This window comes from Ursus americanus, chromosome 20 (genome assembly GCF_024610735.1).
Source record: "Ursus americanus isolate L20-20 chromosome 20, mUrsAme1.1.p, whole genome shotgun sequence".
Classification (NCBI taxonomy): Eukaryota; Metazoa; Chordata; class Mammalia; order Carnivora; family Ursidae; genus Ursus; species Ursus americanus.
The window spans coordinates 3,527,604-3,546,157 of NC_142146.1; the positions used below are offsets into that span (position 1 = coordinate 3,527,604).

The following is an 18,554-nucleotide window of genomic DNA, read 5'->3' on the forward strand; positions in this document are numbered from 1 at the left end:
GGCACGAGCTGAGACAAGCTGCGGGACTAAGCTCAGGCCTCCCAGCCCCCGCTTCACCGTGCACCTGCCCACTAGTGGACAGGCAAATGGGGTCACCTGAACCAGTGAACTGCCCCTCCCTTTGGATTTGTCATTGAATTTACATGAGTCCAATAGTTCTAAATGGCACCACTCCATGTATTTAAGCTATGAACACTGAGTCTATTCAGGGAGATACAAATAGCCTTCTACACACTTAAGATGAAGAATCACTTTCTACACATTCCTAAAACAAGCGTCCTTGGCAGGCATAGTAAGCGTCCTGCTCTTCCTGTTCATTTAGGTCATTAAGCATAACAACTCATAATGCAGCTAGCAATCTGCAGAAATTTGTATTTAAACCAAAATTTTGAATCTGAGTTTTTTGCCCCCACCCTCCTCGGGGTATCTCCTCTTTCCATCATACCTGATGGTTGCATTCAACAGGTTAAATAACATTTTGACTTTTCATTTGTGGAAACACTTCATCATTTTCTAGACAGGACCTCTTATAAAAATAAATCATTATTAAAGCAACTGCTTCTTTATATTATCCTTGATTCCAAACTTCTTAGATTTTTAAAAACTGGCTTTGGTTTTAAATGACTTAATTAACAACTTTGTAATCTTGTGGGTTGCAGGTTGCTGCAGCATGGGCTCTAAAGGGCCAGAAGTAAACATTTTAGGCTTTGTGGATCATGTGGTCTCTCTCACAGCCACTCTGATATTGTAGCACAATGTGGCCAATGACAATCCCCAAGCCACCAGGCATGACTGTGGCCCACTAAAACTTTCCTTACAACAATGAATGACCAGCCCCATATGTCAACCCCTGACTTAGAGGACTGTGGTCTGCCCCCTCCTCCCCACTCACTGTGGGGAACAGAGAGAGACTCGACAATGAAGAAGATGCTGCTGTGGAAAAGACAGGCACTGGGATACCAATCCGCCCCTACAGGAAAGGAAAGAGGCCACAGCACTGCTGACACCACCCAGCAAAGGTGTACTTCCTCAGTAGTACAAAAATAAAAACAAAAGAACAATAAAACCTATGAGACAGGCACTGGGCCAGGAACTCTAGAAATAAATGACATAACCTCTGCCAATTGGGAACTCCATGCATTACAGTGTCCACAGGCCCTGACAGGTTAAAAGGAGAGACCATTCCAAGAATACTAAACCCGTGGCCCTGTGCTGATGAGTGCTGACATACTCTACAATGGCGTCGCGGTCCGCTATGTCCCCAAGCACCATGCGCTGAATGATGCTGTTGTGCTCCTCCTCCGAGAGGTTTTTGTATGACACGAGGGGGATGTTACACTTTGTGGCTGGTGAAGGGTCCACTCCCTGAAGCCAAGGATGATTTTCAATCTCTTCTAAGGAGGCCCTTCTCTTGGGATCTCTCTGTAGCATCCGTGTGATCAGGCTGGAAAGGAAGGTAAGTCCACTGTTAGAGCAAACTGTTGGCAGGGATTAGTAACAGTGGATTATTTTACAAATCAGAACTGTTTTCTACACTTATACCATCAATTTCGTGAGGCTCACTAGTGGTGGTGGTAGTACAGCAGATGGGAATAAAGAAAATTTAGTGCCATCAGATTCATAAATAGAAAATCACAACTGCCAGATATACTGATAAGTCAAACAGCTTCCTATCACCTCAAATTAGCTCTAGATATCGACATCTGTCATTGAACTAACTGTGGCTTAGTAGCATGCCAGAACCAGCTATAATGATCAACAATAACATACAAAATACAGGACATGAGCCAACTTCTGCTTCAGGAAGAGTAAGTGATGCTGAGGGCAACAATCAAAATGCCACAGGCTTTTAAACATACATTATGTTGAAGTGCATTGTGCTGGCAAAATAATAAATACATATATACCTAAAGATGGAAGGAAGGAAGGAATACTCAACAGGTAAAAATGGAGTAAAGCAGGACTTTTAGTAGGCAAATGACAAAGCTAGCCTCTGACCTGATTGCTTCTGCTTTGGTTTTGAAAGCTACACGGAGTGTACAACATAGAATATACTGTGTAGGGCCTACTAAGGCAGGGAGTACAACTAGAGCCCTCGTAAAGAGCTAGGGTCCCAGCTTCAGTGTAAGGGTGAATGAGAAATGAGAAACAAATCTGCTAAGATATCAAGAAGGAAACCTGCCTGCCTCAACACTGGCTGTGGAGGTGGGGCAGGGAAATTTCTTCTAAGAATTTCATTTCTAGCCACGGGCTGGTCCTTACAAAAGTGTGGTCCAAATTAATGATACCTGTGTGGTACATGTAGGGAAGAAGTTAATTTAAGGTGGTTCTAAGCTAGAGGTGTTCCTAAGGAACTACAGTAGAGAAGGAAATCAAAAACCTTTCCATAGGAACATAACTTAAAAGAACTCCCCACATAGTATTACAAGGAATATGACCTCACAATCAAAAAATAGAAAAGAAACAAGTACAAAGGACTAAAAAAAAATGATAGCAAAATGAGAATGCAAAGTCTTCAAATACTGAAATTTTCACACACAGAATATAACTGTGTTGAAAATGTTTAAGACATGGAGAAGCCTGAAATACGAAAGACTGTTAAAAAATAAATTTAAAAAAAAGCAATGGACAAATTTTTTAAACTAGACACAAAGAGAATTAGTAAATTGGAAGATAGAGCAAAGGAAATAACCCTGTACCAGTGGACTAAGAGAAAATATGAAGAGATGAAAAGACAAGGAGGACAGAGTGAAAATACTTAACATATATCCAATCAGAGTTCCAAAAGGGAATGAGGGAACGGGCAAGAAACTATATTTGAAAAGATAATAGCTAAGGATTTTCCAAATTCATGGAGGAACACAAATCCTGACCCAGGAAGCCGAACACATCCTAAGCAGAATGAATAGAAGCTCTTAGGGCAGCCTGAGGAGAGAGAGATCACCTGTGCAAGAACAATAATAACACAAACAGATGACATCCCAAAAGCAACAAGACATATCAGAGGATGGGGTAACATCTTCAGTAACCTGAGACAAAACAACTGTCCACACCTAGAATTCTACACTCAATGAAATTGTCTTTCAAGGGCACATGTAACATAAAAAGATTTTCAATGAAAAACTGAGAAATGCTCATCAAAGAAATTCTAAAGGGTATAATTTTAGCAGAAGAATGTGATCCCAAGTGGAAGGATATACAAAGTTCTTATCAAACATCTGGGTAATTCTAGACAATTTTTTTACTATACAGAATAATAACACTGTCTAATTTGTGTTGTTAAAAAATACTGAATGGCAAAGTGTTCTAAGGATTTTGTGTTGTTTAGGAGGAGATAAACCTAAGCATTAACTATCGATTTTATTAAATTAAGCATACAGGGAGCATCTGGGTGGCTCAGTCAGTTAAAGCATCTGCCTTCGGCTCTGGTCTGGGATCAAGCCCCACATAGGGAACTCCAAGCTCAGCAGGGACTCTGCTTCTCCCTCTGCCCCTACCCCTGCTCATGTGCTCTCTTTCCCTCAATAAATAAAATCTTTTAAAAAATTAAAATAAATTAAGCATACAAATATGTATGTGTGTGTTAAAACAGGATAATCACTAAAACAATTGACTATAACTTCCAACTAGCTGAAGGGAGAAAGCCAAGTAAGGGGAAAAAGAAAAACCTCCATCAATCCTAAAGAAGGAATAGACAAAAAAAAAAAAAAAAAAAAAAGGAAGAAAAGTAGGACAAATATGAAGCATATAAAAAGAACATAAATATATTTACACCTTTCAGTGAAGACAATAAATATAAATGGGATAAACTCTGATGAAAAGACAAAAATTCTCAGAAGGGATTAAACCCCATCTCCCAGCTGTTGAAAAAAGACGTACTTAAAACCAAGACAACGAAAGGTTTAAAGTAAATGAATGGAAAACAAATGCTAACCAAAAGAAAACTGGTGTGGCTAGCTAAAACTAGACAACACAGATTGACTTTAAGGCAAAAAGCATCATCGGAAATAAACAAGTGATATACAAGTTCAATTCACCAGTAAGATATAATAATTTGTATCTAATACCATTGCCTCAAAACACTCAAAGCAAAAACTGACAGACCTCCAAGAATAAAACAATAAATCCACCATCAAAGTGGAAGAATATCTCAGTAAGTGATAAGTAATCAAAAAACTCAGAAAAGATGTAAGTGATTTAGAACAGCATAATTGACAAGCTTGATCTTAAGGATTTATATACAACTCTGACTCCGAAAATGGGAAAATACACATTTTTTTCCAGAACAAAAGGATCATTTACAAAAACTGACTCCATGCTAGGCATTAAGCAAGCCTCAACAATTTGAAAACAAAACAAAACAAAAAAACTATTACTATATAGACTATATTCTTAGACCACAATGCAATTAAGTGAGAAACGAATAATAAAAAAGTAATTAGAAAAATTCTACACATTTGGAAATATGAAACACCCCTCTAAAAACTTAGAGGTCAAATAAACCATTTGAAGCTAGAAAAAACTGAGAACTGATTCATAACAGGACTATAAATCAAAAATAGTAAGATACCGCAGAAATGGTACAAGGAGGCAATTTATAGCCTTAACCATGACATTAGAAAAAGAAAATTTGTGAGCCAAGTATACAACATAAGAAAAAAAGAAAAAAGAAGAGCATCAGTCCATGAAGTAGGTAGAAGGAAATAATACAGGTAAGAGAAAATTCACAACATAAAACAAAAAATATAAGTAAATTAATTAAGATAAAAGGCAGTTCTCCTTGAAAAAGACTAATAAAATCAACAAACCTCAGGCAAGACTAATCAAGACAAAAACAAGAGAAGGCAAAAACTGTCAATACTGGAATGATCAACGGCAACATCCCCTCTGATCTATATACTTTACAAATATAACCAGAAAATATAAATACTTGAGGCCAATAAATTTGAAAATTCAGATAAAATGGGCAAGCTCCTTAAAAAACACAAGTTAGCAAAACTGACACAGGAAAAAGTAGAAAACTGAACGGTCCTACATTATTAAAAATAATCCCTCGACAAGGGAGAAACAGAGAGGCTCCTAAGATATTACAACTGTTCTAGGTCTTACTCTGGATACCAGGTTCTACCATTCTCACATCATCAGTAGATAGAGAAGCCTGTATCTGGATCCAGAGAGTCTGAATAGGTAAGTTCTTTTCTTTTTTCTTTTTTAAAGATTTTATTTATTTATTTGACAGAGATAGAGACAGCCAGTGAGAGAGGAACACAAGCAGGGGGAGTGGGAGAGGAAGAAGCAGGCTCCTAGCGGAAGAGCCTGATGTGGGGCTCGATCTCATAACGCTGGGATCACGCCCTGAGCCGAAGGCAGATGCTTAACCACCGTGCCACCCAGGCGCCCCTGAATAGGTAAGTTCTTAACCATCCACCACATGGTCTAAGATGGGGTTCCACCAAGAGAAAAGATTTCTCAAACCATCAGATTTCCTTCTTACCAGCTGATGGGAAAAATTCAAAACTTTGTTACTACAGCAAAATCCTTTAAGTAGTAGCTATAATCTCAGCTGAACTTACTTAAAAATATCACCCATTAAAAAATATATATATATCACCCATGATTGTCAATGAAATACTGAGCTCCTAACAGTTCTTTTATTCCATTTATATTTCTCACTATACTTATCACAGAACTATAAAGTACTTTAAATTCCAAATAATCAACTCGAGTGTACTTTTAGTTGCTGGATTCCAATAGTCATATAAACCAACTGGGGAGAGCAGTGTATGAATAAAATTAAGGGACACATCATGTAAAATCTAAAATGGTGTGTTGGTGGTCTATTTCAGGAAAAGGAATGCCTTAACTTTTCTCTGGAATTTAAAATAATTCCAGGTGGTCTTGCTTTTTTGCTAAGGCAAAAACAGAAAGGTAGTTCCCATGGTGATATCTTCATTTCAACTGAGTAACTACCACTCCCGGAGGCTGAAGAGACATGTAATGAGTTTCTTGAAAACAAGCATATTTAAGAAACAGACTAATACATTCTGTACTCCAATATTAAATTTCAAATCATATTCTGGGGTTAACCCCCCAAAACACATTTAACAAAAATAAAATGTCAAGTTCAAAAATAAAACGAACTCAGATGCCTATATATTGAAGTCACCTCAAATTTTTTTGACATGTTAATGGAATGAAACAAAATACTCTTGTTGTGCTTGGGTGGCTAAGGTGGTTAAGTGTCCAACTCCTAATTTTGACTCAGGTCATGATCTCGGGGACATGAGATTGAGCCCAGAGTAGGGCTTCGCACTCAGTGTGGGGTTTGCTTGGGATTCTCTCTCTCTCCCTCTGCCCCTCCCCCTCTTGCACTCTAAATAAATAGATAAATATCTTTAAAACAAATAAATAAAACTTCTGGTTTTAATATGAGTGATTAAGTTTCCATATTCTTTTTCTGTTTTTACTTACTCTTTACACTCTTTGGATACATGGGATGGTACTGTATATTTGCAATCCATGATCATTGTCAATGTTTCACTGTCATTGGCCTCTTGAAAAGGTGGTTGCCCACACACCAACATGAAAAGGATCACTCCCAGACTCCATATATCTACAAATCAAAGACATACTGTTAAATATTGGATGAGATAGAAAACCAAAAGCATTAAGAAGAGCAAAAGTAGACTAACAATATTATTTTACTTGAATAGTGAAAAGCACTTATATCTCAAAGAAAAACATCTAGGGAAGAAAACTTAAGTCCCAATAAGGCAGGGAAGGTATCTGTCTTGTTCACTGTTTTTATATTCACCTCAGCCACATACTGAATAGTCAATAAATGTTCAACAAAGAGATAAATTAATTCATTATGGCAAGAACATCAAGTGGAAAGTACCTATTAAGGTTCCCAAGCCACTGGACAACAGACTACTGTCTTTCTCAGGACATCATTTACCAGAGAAAAAAACTAAAACTAGTATTTTAATACTAGTTTCATGAGACATGAAAAGGATTTTGCCTAACATCACCATTACCTTAGTTGTTCTTTACCTCAATCCTGGTGAGATAACCAGATGATGTAAATCATAGTTACTTTATAGTTAAGAAAATTAAAATTCAGAGAGGAGAAATATTTTTGTGCTGTCAATGAAGAAAAAGACAGACTATATATTACTTCAGAGGACAAAACTAAGTCTGAGGGTATAAGTAACCAGGAGGCACACTTTGGCTTAAAAACAGCAGAATCTATTTAGTAAAGCACTGGGAAAGACAGTAGTTTTCCCATCACTCTAAGTATTTCAGCAAAGGCTGGGCAATCATCTGTCTAATATTATGCATAAGACATTCCTATATTGATTGTAAGGCTGGACCAGCTGACATCTGAGGACCCTCCCAACTGTAGCATTAGACTAACTCCTACAAAAGCAAATAACCTCCTACTTCTTGCCATTAGATAAAAATCTTACCGATCAGTTGTAAAAATGATGGCTTTTCAAATGAAAAAAGGATAAATCCATTTAGGAAGGGTATCACAAATCATTCATTCATTCCAGAAACTAAAGTATAGACATGAATACATAAACATTATTATAACAAGAGATGAATTCAAGAAGCTTTCTACCACAAAAGGCTTAGAAGAGAATGCAAGCCACATGGACTTTTGTCACATCTGTTAGTACTTAACTGTTGTTTTCATTTAGCTTAAACTCCCCAAATAATGTAGGATCCATATTGTTTTCCAGCAGAATTATAACCTGTTAATAAAATATATTCTTCTTGGTCCAAACTAAACAAGGCAATAAAGGCAGAAACCCAAAAGTTATACACACTGTGATTTTTTTATATGTATAAATTTTACTAAGGATGCTTCAGTGAAAATTAGTGAATCTACTAAATTACTAAATCTACTAAAATTAAAACATTACATATGTAAGAATAAAAGGGACCTAAAGATCATTCAGTCCAAACCCTTGGCTCTTCAGTGTCCGTAAAAGGTGTCCCTGGCATTGCTTATGGGATGCATAAATTATGTGACCTATCACCCCAGGACAGCAAGCTGGCTCAGGACTCTACTCTACTCATTGACTGACATTTCTTTACCTTGATCTTGGAATGCAGACGGCCATCCCCCTACAAAGTCAAACAATCTGTGTAATGATGGCTAGCTGCACCTGTTCTTTAAATACTCAGTGAGAAGAATTTATAACCCCAATACTAGTTGTAACTTATTAAGAGTTTCAAAGGAAATCCATATAGTTTTTAACTTAAACCCTCTCTGAACCACCTGAACCTGCTATTTTTGGTTACCTGGCCCGACTCTCAAGCCACCACTGTAAACAAGTGGCAATTACAGTTATTCTCCCTTGAATACATGTATCCCTCATTTTACAAAGTAGTTATATTCCTAGAAATTCAGTATAAAGTAAACCCATCTTTTCACCAATGTTGATTACATAAAAAGGGAAACACACCATGGCTTTATTTTTGGTTGATTTATATTATTTTGTGTTATTTTGTTTATTTTTGGCTATCTCCTCCCCGAAGAAGGGAAGGGATTTTAAGTGGCTTGCAGTAAGAACACATAAACGTAAAAACCAGGGTAGTTAAAATAAAAACTCTCTCTCTTCTGTTGTTCCAATATTGACTAATATCTAAGGGTACTACTATAACCAAGCCCAACCATTAATACATACATATTCGAGATACAATAAATTCTTATCTTTCCATATAAATCCTACAAAACAACAATTTTCATAAATGAATTTGGTTACATTCTTTCTTCTACCATCTCATACTTTAACTGTGGATAAACCAGTTTGGTTATTTAGTTTTTTACTTTTTCTCTATGCTGAACTGGAGATGATATCTGACAATGCAATTATACAAAGCTGATATTTAAAAAGTTTAACAAATAACATAAACATCAACTAAAAATTACCCCAAATTCTTATCTGGTTAAAGAAAACTTTCTTGCTCTGTTAAATATCAACCTCAACAGCAATAAGGAAGTCCAATTATTTGGAAATGTTCTCTTCAGGATCATGTGCCCAAGCGGACTCACACACCACTTATTAGAAAGTGGTGCATACTTAGAAGAGTAAAAGGAGAAAAACAACATAAATATATATATTGTTTCCAGTCAGGGCTCAAATAATATCTCAATGTAGAAGTGCTTAAACTTAGAGGAATTTAGAAATACAATTCCGTGCCTGGTAGTTTACAAAGCTAAGTAACGTGGTATGAAACTAAAAGAGATGAGAGCAGCAGCGTGACTAAGGGAGCCAAGCTTAAGAAAGGGCAAATGGCCCTCTCACTGAGACAACGGATTATTCAAGGGGCTGCTTATTCCATTTACTTATTTTCCAGACTTAATTTCTCTTCTTATTCTTGTCTTTGAATGATTTTATTTTCCCATTCTAGGGGCCAAAGGAAAGAGATAAAAACAACCACAAAAGAAACACAAAGTGGTATGACTTTAACCAAGTATTTAAACGTGTTCCCCCTCATTAAATGGGAACAGTAGCAGTAATGCGCTACCTCTTAATGCTGTGGTGTGCACTAAAGACATTAAAATCAAATCCATGCTGCATATTCGGGACAGAGCCCAGAACACAGAAAGCATTCTAAGGAGCCTACACTGTGCCACCCTCGTTCATCTGTGCTGGGCAGGCACCGTTCCTGAGCACAGTGGACACAGAAATGAACGGAGGACACCCTTGCTCTTACAGGGCTCCCAATTCACTGTGAGACAGACAGCAGGTAAGCTCAAGAAGGCACAAAGTCAACACACTGACAAGAAAAACCAGTGGAGATGGGGGGCAAGAACCGGAAAGGCTTCTTAGTAATGCAGCCACAAAAGGTGACAATTCATGATCCTGGGTCCCCAGGACAAGACATTTGGTATTACAGGACTAACAATGGCATCAAGAAAGATTAACTATTATATTCCCTTCAAGTGGGGAAGGGAGTTGGTACTTGTCTTAATAAAAATTCGTTTTTGTGAATATTTTAAAATATCTTTTTCCATTAAAAAAAAAACAACTAAACTTGCTTACAAGACTACACACTCCCAAGGTATAGATCATAGACTCAGCTTGGGATCCATCAAGTCTGTAACTGGGGATAGGGGATGGACAGGGAGAAGGTGAGAGAAAGATAATGGGATAGGGACTTCACATTATTTTTATTTTTTTAAATGTTAATGGAATTGTCTATTCATATTAAAGGTACACAGGTTAACAAATATGAACCATCTGAAAAGTAACATTTAATGCTGATACTACTATCTGAAGCACACGTTTTGATTTCAGACCCAGCTACAGGTTCTTGGTTAATAAAAATGGAAAAAGAAGTATCACCTAATATAGTTCCTTTGGTTAAAAAAACACTCCAAACTCATGGAACTGCGGGAAGGGGCAGAAAGATAATGAGGTCTTTGTTAGTACAAAGCTGGGAGTTACTGGTCCCCCTTACTGGCAGCTCTCAAGCTAGCTGGTGATAAGAGCACAAAATGAGCACTGATGTCTCCTTCACCTGCTAACATTCAGCAGGTCAACTTGTCATAATACAATTTAAGCCATTTCTAGGGTCTAGCAGAGTTTCTACTACAAAGGTCATTTTAGGCAGGCTAACAAAAGATCAAAATGAAAACAAAACAGAATAAAAGAACATACTAATGGTTCATTTGAGGAAAAGCTACTGCCAAATGGTGTGGCAGGGGGTGGGTGGAGGATGTCATGACTGCTACGAACTTTTCTAAAAAATCATTTCTGAAGTGAATTATCTAGAGAGGAAAAGAGCGAGCAGGGATTAGAAAGTAATAAAAATGGGAAGACGAGAACAAAAGTTTCAGGTGGAAACCTCTATTTTTTCTTCTGGCTTTCTTTTCTTTTATCGGTGTAGCCATCAATCATAACAGAAGCAAGAGAATGTTCTAAAACCACTACAGATGAAGCCAGGACCAGCACCTTTGATGACACCACTTACAACCAGCAGGATTTATGCAATCACTTTTCAGTTCCAACTGTGTTACCAGCAACTGACATATGACCCAAAACTAACGTAAAAGGCAATGCTTTCTTAGAATAGCAAGTACTGTTACACAAGCATGTAGGTCTCAGGACCTTTGTTCCTTGTACGGATATTCAGAAACCCTAAGGTCTACTGATGTGAATTGCTCCCTACACAGTAAGAACTACTCATCTGCATTCAACATCACCTAGAGCTCTGGTTACTAAAGATTCTTGTTCCCAGCAAGATCAGTGGTTGGTTCTGACGGATCGGCCTAGAGACCTCTGCAAGTGGTCTTCTGAACTAAGGGAAAGAGGGGGGGCAGAAGAGGAATGAAGCATTTGGACAAGTCCATGTTTTAGGGTATCTATATTATTTCTGGTTTTACCAACACTTCAGTTAGAAGCAAAGTTTTACTATTTAACAAGTAATCGTTTCTTTTCTTAAGAAAGTTAGAATGAATGCCACCACTCGTACCTACTTCAAAAAACTTTCCCACATCTGAATCTAAATGCCCCCCTGAGGACTTCAAAACTCAATGCTGTCCAAACTACGCTTATCACCTTTTACCCAAACGTCGTTATCTCATCTGGGTTCTCGTGTGGTCTACGGCACCTCCACCTATCCAATCGAAACTTAGGAGGCACCCCAGACCCTGCACCACGTTGAGTCCTCTCACTTCTAGGTCAGGAAGATCCTGCCAATTCCAGCACGTTCCCAGAATCCTCCAAGGCTCTAACCAATGACCCTCAGCTTCCCCTGAGATCTCCCCAAACTGCCCTCCAACCTGGCGACGAGGGCATCCCCACAGTGAGCTGTAATTACAGATGTTTTCCTCTATTACTCAGAGCTCCTTGAGAGCAGAATACATCCCCTGCACCCTCAGAAGTTTGCTCAATGTCAGAATGAACCTACGGCTAGAGAAAGCAGTACTTTTATAAACACTGTTTGGTTAGGGACCCACAAAAGGCAGCTGCAGCAGGGGGCAGTCCATAGTTATTAATGACCTTCAAATAAAAGCTAAGAGAAAAAGGAGACTAAGTACCCAGAGTGGGAGAAAGGGGGCCCCAGTAAAGACAAGCTGCAGTTTGTTTTAATTAGGGGTTTAACGCCTTGTGCAAACTTGTTTTTTCAAGTCAAAAGAAAACAGGAAAAAGTTCAAGAAGTCCAAAGGTTATCAATCACACACTGTGGGACTGCACACATTCATAAATCCAAACCAGATAAGCAGCAGACACCCTTCCAACTCAGCGTTCTTTCATAAATCACTTTACAAATCTGATTTTAGTGAACTTTATAGAAGAAGAGCAAAAAAGACAGGCCAGGCTAAAATCATGTGATGGCCTAATGTGATGGCCTTCAGTCTGGCCTAATGAGAAGAGCATGCCTGGGCTAAAGCGTCAGGGAGCCCTGGGCTCAAATCCTACTTCAGCCACTTAATTAGTTATGTATTCTTGGCCAAATTCTATCTGCTTTCTGTGCCTGAGTCTTCTCTTCTAGAAAGGGTGGACACCACCACTCATCTGGTAATTTATGAGAGGGTGTCTGGGGCAAAGAGCACTACATGTATCACTACAAAACCTGCAAGAATTGAGAAAATCCTTACCTCTAAGTATAGGAGTGAGATGGGTAGGGAATACTTTTTATTCAATATACTTCTGTACTATTTGAATTATCTTACAAGAACATTCATTTACTGCTTGTAAAAAAAGTAATTAAAAATTAGTTGTGCTTAACAGAACATTATGAAGTGTACGTACTTCAGTGGGATAAGCAGAAACATCTTTAGAGGAATGTAAAGATTAAAAAAAAAAAAGCCAACTCTCACTGAGACAGTGATTCTCAACCTATGGCCTGGGGACACTTGGTTCTGCAGGGTTCCCTTAATGAATTTACAGACCCATCTCTCCACAGCAAGCACACTTACGGTAGGAATTATTTTAGTTTATATTTTTAGCACAAGTAACTTCAAGGACTGAGAAAACAAAACAAAACAAAATTCAAATATTAAACGCTGGGTCTTTTGAAGCCAGGGAAGGGGCCAGGTCAGTGCTACTGGCCATTTCACCCTCTAGTTCCATTTCGATGCTTCAGGACACACCTGAGGCTTCACCAGGGCAAGGGGACACCAAAGCCAGAGCCACCACAGTGCAACCCACCTCGGGGACATTGACAGAGTCTGTCTCCAAATCTCCACCTAGCCAAAACAGTCCCTCAAGGCACTTCTAAATACCTAGGTGAGGCAAGAACCCATTACAAATTCATAGCTTTCCAAAATTACATCTTTTAAATTACATCCAAATTTACATCTAATACCTTGTGAAAACTACTTCCTTTCACACCAAGCTTACGGGGAAAATCTCTGGCTTTTGTCCAATTTTATTGTAACACTAGCCACAAAGTCTAAAATGTTCATATTTTAGAAATACTTTCAAAATGTGGAAACAGGGCCATCAGCATGGCAACATGCACACAAGCACCTTCCTCTATACATTTCAACACGGATGCTCTTCAAGAAGGGAGCTGCTGCTGTGGATACATAGTGACTGAAGATTTACATTTCAGAAGTCAACTTCCCACAAGATTATGACAAATGCAAATTTCACAAGTCTAACTTTGATCCAGAAAGTAGGAATGCTCAGATTTAGTATCAAATCTAAAAATGTCCAATTCTATTTGTCTAGTCAAACAATATAAACCATGCAGACTAAAGGACTGTATGATTAGCATTTTATAAATGTGAAGTCTGCTTGATGCTTTAATTTAATAGATAGTGGAGTATTCTGATGTTTTCTTAAATTTATTCTAAAAGTGCTGAGCCTTTTGCATAAGGTTGAAGTATGCTAACGTAAGACAAACAAAAGCCATTAATTATCAGTTAACAAAAATCACCTGCATGTGCCAACTTCCATGGGTTCTCTTTCAAAAGGCACACAATATTTAATGCATGTGGAGGATACAAAGTCAAATGAAGTTTGTCCTTTAAGAGAACACAACATTATCCTAGATTCCCAAAATGTTTAAGCTTGCCAAAAAGACAGTTTTAACTTAATCATTTGAGGATAAAGAAAAAAAAAAAACTTGAAAATAGTGTATTTGCTGTAACAAGATTCAAAATTCAAAATATTGGTTCTTGAAATGTTTGATTCTAGCTAATTCTCCATGCACAACACCTAAACAGGCATGTGGTTGAAAAGTGTATAGAACTTATTTTCCTACATTAAAAAAAGTCAGCCTAGCATGTTACATCTTCCTAGGAATTACAATAAACATACAACCTGGCTGGTTCCACATGGGATTATGATTATTCCTTCTTTTTTTTTTTTTTTTTTTTTAAAGATTTTATTTATTTATTCGACAGAGAGAGACAGCCAGCGAGAGAGGGAACACAAGCAGGGGGAGTGGGAGAGGAAGAAGCAGGCTCATAGCGGAAGAGCCTGATGTGGGACTCGATCCGGTAACACCGGGATCACGCCCTGAGCCGAAGGCAGACGATTAACCGCTGTGCCACCCAGGCGCCCCATGATTATTCCTTCTTATTAAAACCTTAGCTATAAAATTCTCTCAAATATAACCACACATTTCCCAGTTTTTAAGTTAACATTTACTTCTTCCAGATTATCAAAGTAACCCATGTTCAGTGACAGTAAGATTCTATCAGCAGCCTATGGGAGGCCCCCCCCCACTCACCAACACCACGGATACATTAGCCTTTTAGGTCAAGATACCGATCGATTTGTTCTTATTTGTACTGTCCTGATTATCTTTCCCTCATTTCTTCAAGGTTTCATTTATATGCACTGGAAGTCACCACTGTTAGTGTGCATTTCTGGGAGTTCTGACAAATGCAGCCATACAACCGCTGCCACAATCACGATATGGAGCAGCTCTATCACCCCCCAAAAGTGCCCTGTACTTTACATCCTACCCCTCTTCCCGGCCCAGCCCCAGGCAACCCCAGGTCTATCTCTGTTCCTCCAACTCTTGCCTATAAGTGGAATCATACAGTACGTAGTTTGGATTTTTTAACGAATGCATTTGAGATTCATCCACGTTGTTGCGCGTATCAACAGGTCATCACTCTTCATGGTCTAGTGGTATTCCACTACACAGCTTATTTCAGTTCGGGGCAATTATGAATAAAAGCACTAAAACCATCTGTGTACAGACACTTGTGCCAACTTAAATGTTCATTTCTCAGGCAAATACCTAGGAGTAGGCTTGCTGAGCCATACAGTAAGTGTATGTTAGCTTTATAAGGAATTGCCTAATGACTTTCCAAAGGTGGCTCTAGGATTTTATATTCTCATCAGCAAAGTATGAGGATCCAGTTGCTCCATTCACATCCTTGTCAACTCTTGGTACTGGCAATTTAAAAAACTTCAGCCATTCTAATAGATGTGGCTTTAATTTGCATTTTACCTAATGACTAATGATGCAGAGCGTGTACGTGTGCTTATTTGCCATATGTCTTCTTTGATGAATTGTCTGTGCACATCTTTTGCTCATTTTAACATTGGGTTGCTTTTAATTTATTGAGTTTGAGAATTCTTTTTTTATATACAATCTCTAACAATACAGAACAAGGCTTTAAGTCATATTGACTGTATTTACATTATTTCCTGAAAACAGCTTCAAAATCTTATATTAGTTTCAAGTGTACACCAGTGATTTGACAATTCTACACAACACTCAGTGCTCGTAAGTGTAGTCACTATACGTTATTACAGTATTATTTGTACTTTCCATTTCAATGACTTATTTAAATTTGTACCTCTTAATCCCCTTTATCTATTTCACGCCTCCCCCTACCCACCGCCCCTCTGGCAACCACCCATTTGTTCTCTGTACTTAAGAGTCTGATTTTTTTTTTTGGTTTTTAGATTCCACATGTAAGTGAAACCACATGGCATTTGACTTTCTCTGGTTGACTTATTTCACTTAGCATAATACCCTCTTGGTCCATCCATGTTGTTGCAAATGGCAAGATCTCATCCTTTTTATGGCTGAGTAAAACTCCAGTGTGTGTGGGTGTGCGTGAGTGTGTGTGTGTTTGTGTACAAACTACATCTCCTTTATCCATTCATTCATCAGTGGACACTTAACGTTGCTTCCGTATCTTTGCTATTGTAAATAATGCTGCAATAAACATAAAGGTACATAAATCTTTTCAAATTACTATTTTTGTTTTCTTTGGGTAAATAGCCAATAGTGGAATTAATGGACTGTACGGTATTTCTATTTTTTTTTTTTTAAGATTTTATTTATTTATTCGACAGAGATAGAGACAGCCAGCGAGAGAGGGAACACAAGCAGGGGGAGTGGGAGAGGAAGAAGCAGGCTCATAGCGGAAGAGCCTGATGTGGGGCTCGATCCCAGAACGCCAGGATCACGCCCTGAGCCGAAGGCAGACGCTTAACCACTGTGCCACCCAGGCGCCCCCAGTATTTCTATTTTTAATTTTTTGAGGAACCACTATCCTGTTTCCCAAGGTGGTTGCACCAATTTACTTTCCCACCAACAGGGCACAGGGGTTTCCTTCTCTCCACATCCTCACCAACACCTGTTACTTTTTGTCTTTCTGATACTAGCATTCTGACTGGCATGAGGTGATCTCCCACTTGGGTTCTGATCTGCATTTCCCTGATGATGAGCGATGATGAGCATCTTTCATGTGTCTATTGGCCATCTGTATGTCTCCTTGGGAAAAATGTCTGTTCTTCTGCCCCATTTTTTAATTGGACTATTTGTGTTTTTGGTGTTGTATATGTTTTTAATATATTTTGGATTTTAACCCCTTAGCGGATTTATCATTTGCAAATATCTTCTGGGTTTTGAGAATCTTTATACATTCTCTATCAGACATGTGATTTGCAAGTATTTTCTCCCTGTTGGTGGTAGCTTAACAGTATCTTTCAAGAAGGAGTTGATTTTTATAAAATCCAATTTATCATATTTTTCTTTTATAGATCATGCTTTTGATGTTGTATCTAAAATAGCTTTGACTAAGTCAAAGCTGCAAAGATCTATGTTTTCTTCTTGAAGTTTTAGAGTTTTATGATTCACATTTAAGTCTCTGATGCACATTGAGTTTTTTTAAGTGGTATAAGGAATGGATCGAGGTTCGTTTTTTGCATACTGATATCTATTTCAGCAACACTGTTGAAAAATGACTTACTCTTGGCTCTACTGAACTGCTTTAGCACTTCTGCTGAAAATCAATTGACCATATATGTGTGGATTTATTTATGGACTCTATTCTATCCCACTGATCTATATGCATGCCTTCTTGTTAATATCATACAGTCTTGATTACTGTAGCTTTATACTAAGTCCTTAATATTCCAATTACTTTTAGAGTTAAACTTTTCCATCTTTATTGGTTATTTATATAACTTTTTAATGAACTCTCTTTTCATTTGTCTTTAGGAGAGTTCCTCATTGATTTGTAAGAGCTCTTTCTATAGTAAGAATGGTAATCATCTATATTACAAATCATTTCCTTGGTTTCCATAATTTCTAAAAAAACAGATGCACAGCATATCCATAAACTGTAATCAAATCTATTACCTTTTCCTTATGATTCCTGTTTAGAAAGGCCAAGATCTTATGAATATTACCTTTGGGGGGTGGCTTCTTTATATACAAATCCTTAATTCAACTAGAATTTATTTTGACACAGAACATAGGGATCTATCACTCCTTTTTCCTTAAATGTTTACTTCCAGTACAATTTATTAAATAATTCCTTCTCTGATGACTTCTGATAATTGAGGAAGTTAGAACTATTTAGAGCCTGTTTCTCTACATCAGTTAAAATTTACCAGCTAAAGAACCATGCTAAGATACAGTGGTGTCCTTGGGGGCACTGGTCCTTACACTAAAGGGCCACAAAACAGACACTGATACGAATATTCAACAAATGTATGGCACCATTTGCCAGGCACTGTGCTAGGTGCTGGGATGTAATCATAATGAGACCTTAGAGGTTGGCAATGAAGGGAGAATGTCCAGGAGAGATGGCACTACTGCCCTTTGTGTTCCTTGCCACAATTCAACTCTGTTCCTTCATTTGCAGAGAAAGTAACAACTATCTGGCTTGTAAAAGATGGCTCCATCTTATCTTTCATCTAGGATACCCGTTAGAGCTGCTTCTATAACAAGTATGCATTTTGCCCTACCTCCAAGAGCCGATAAACACTGCTAAAGGCCTGGATTCCAAGTAGCGAACAAAGGGGCCAATCATGTTTGGTTTTTTTCTCCTCCCAGTTTTATTGAGAAATAACTGACATACATCTGCGTAACTTTAAGGTACACAGAATGATGGTTTGGTTTATGCGTGTTGTGAAATGATTACAATAGTTTTAGTTAAAAGCCACTATCTCATAGATTCAATAAAACAAAAAACTAGTATCTCTTTGTGATGACCTATTCTCTTAAGTCTCCTATATACCATACTATAGTGTTAACTACTGTCATGCTGTTCATTACATCCCCAGTACTTATTTATAACTGGAATTTTGTACTTTTTGAACACCTTC

The 18,554-nt window shown here is 37.9% G+C and overlaps 1 protein-coding gene across 5 annotated transcripts in view; it reads right to left on the bottom strand.

Moving 5' to 3' along the window:
* The window catches only part of SNRK (SNF related kinase), a 56,449-nt gene that overhangs the window by 8,770 nt on the left and 29,125 nt on the right, over window positions 1-18,554 (bottom strand). For all 5 annotated transcript variants that reach the window (XM_087870035.1, XM_045798353.2, XM_087870038.1 and 2 more), the window contains 2 exons: window positions 6,472-6,613; window positions 1,232-1,444 (listed from right to left, as the gene is read on the bottom strand). In XM_087870035.1, the coding sequence (XP_087726161.1) occupies window positions 1,232-1,444; window positions 6,472-6,613 (355 nt within the window). The remainder of the gene's footprint in view (window positions 1-1,231; window positions 1,445-6,471; window positions 6,614-18,554) is intronic.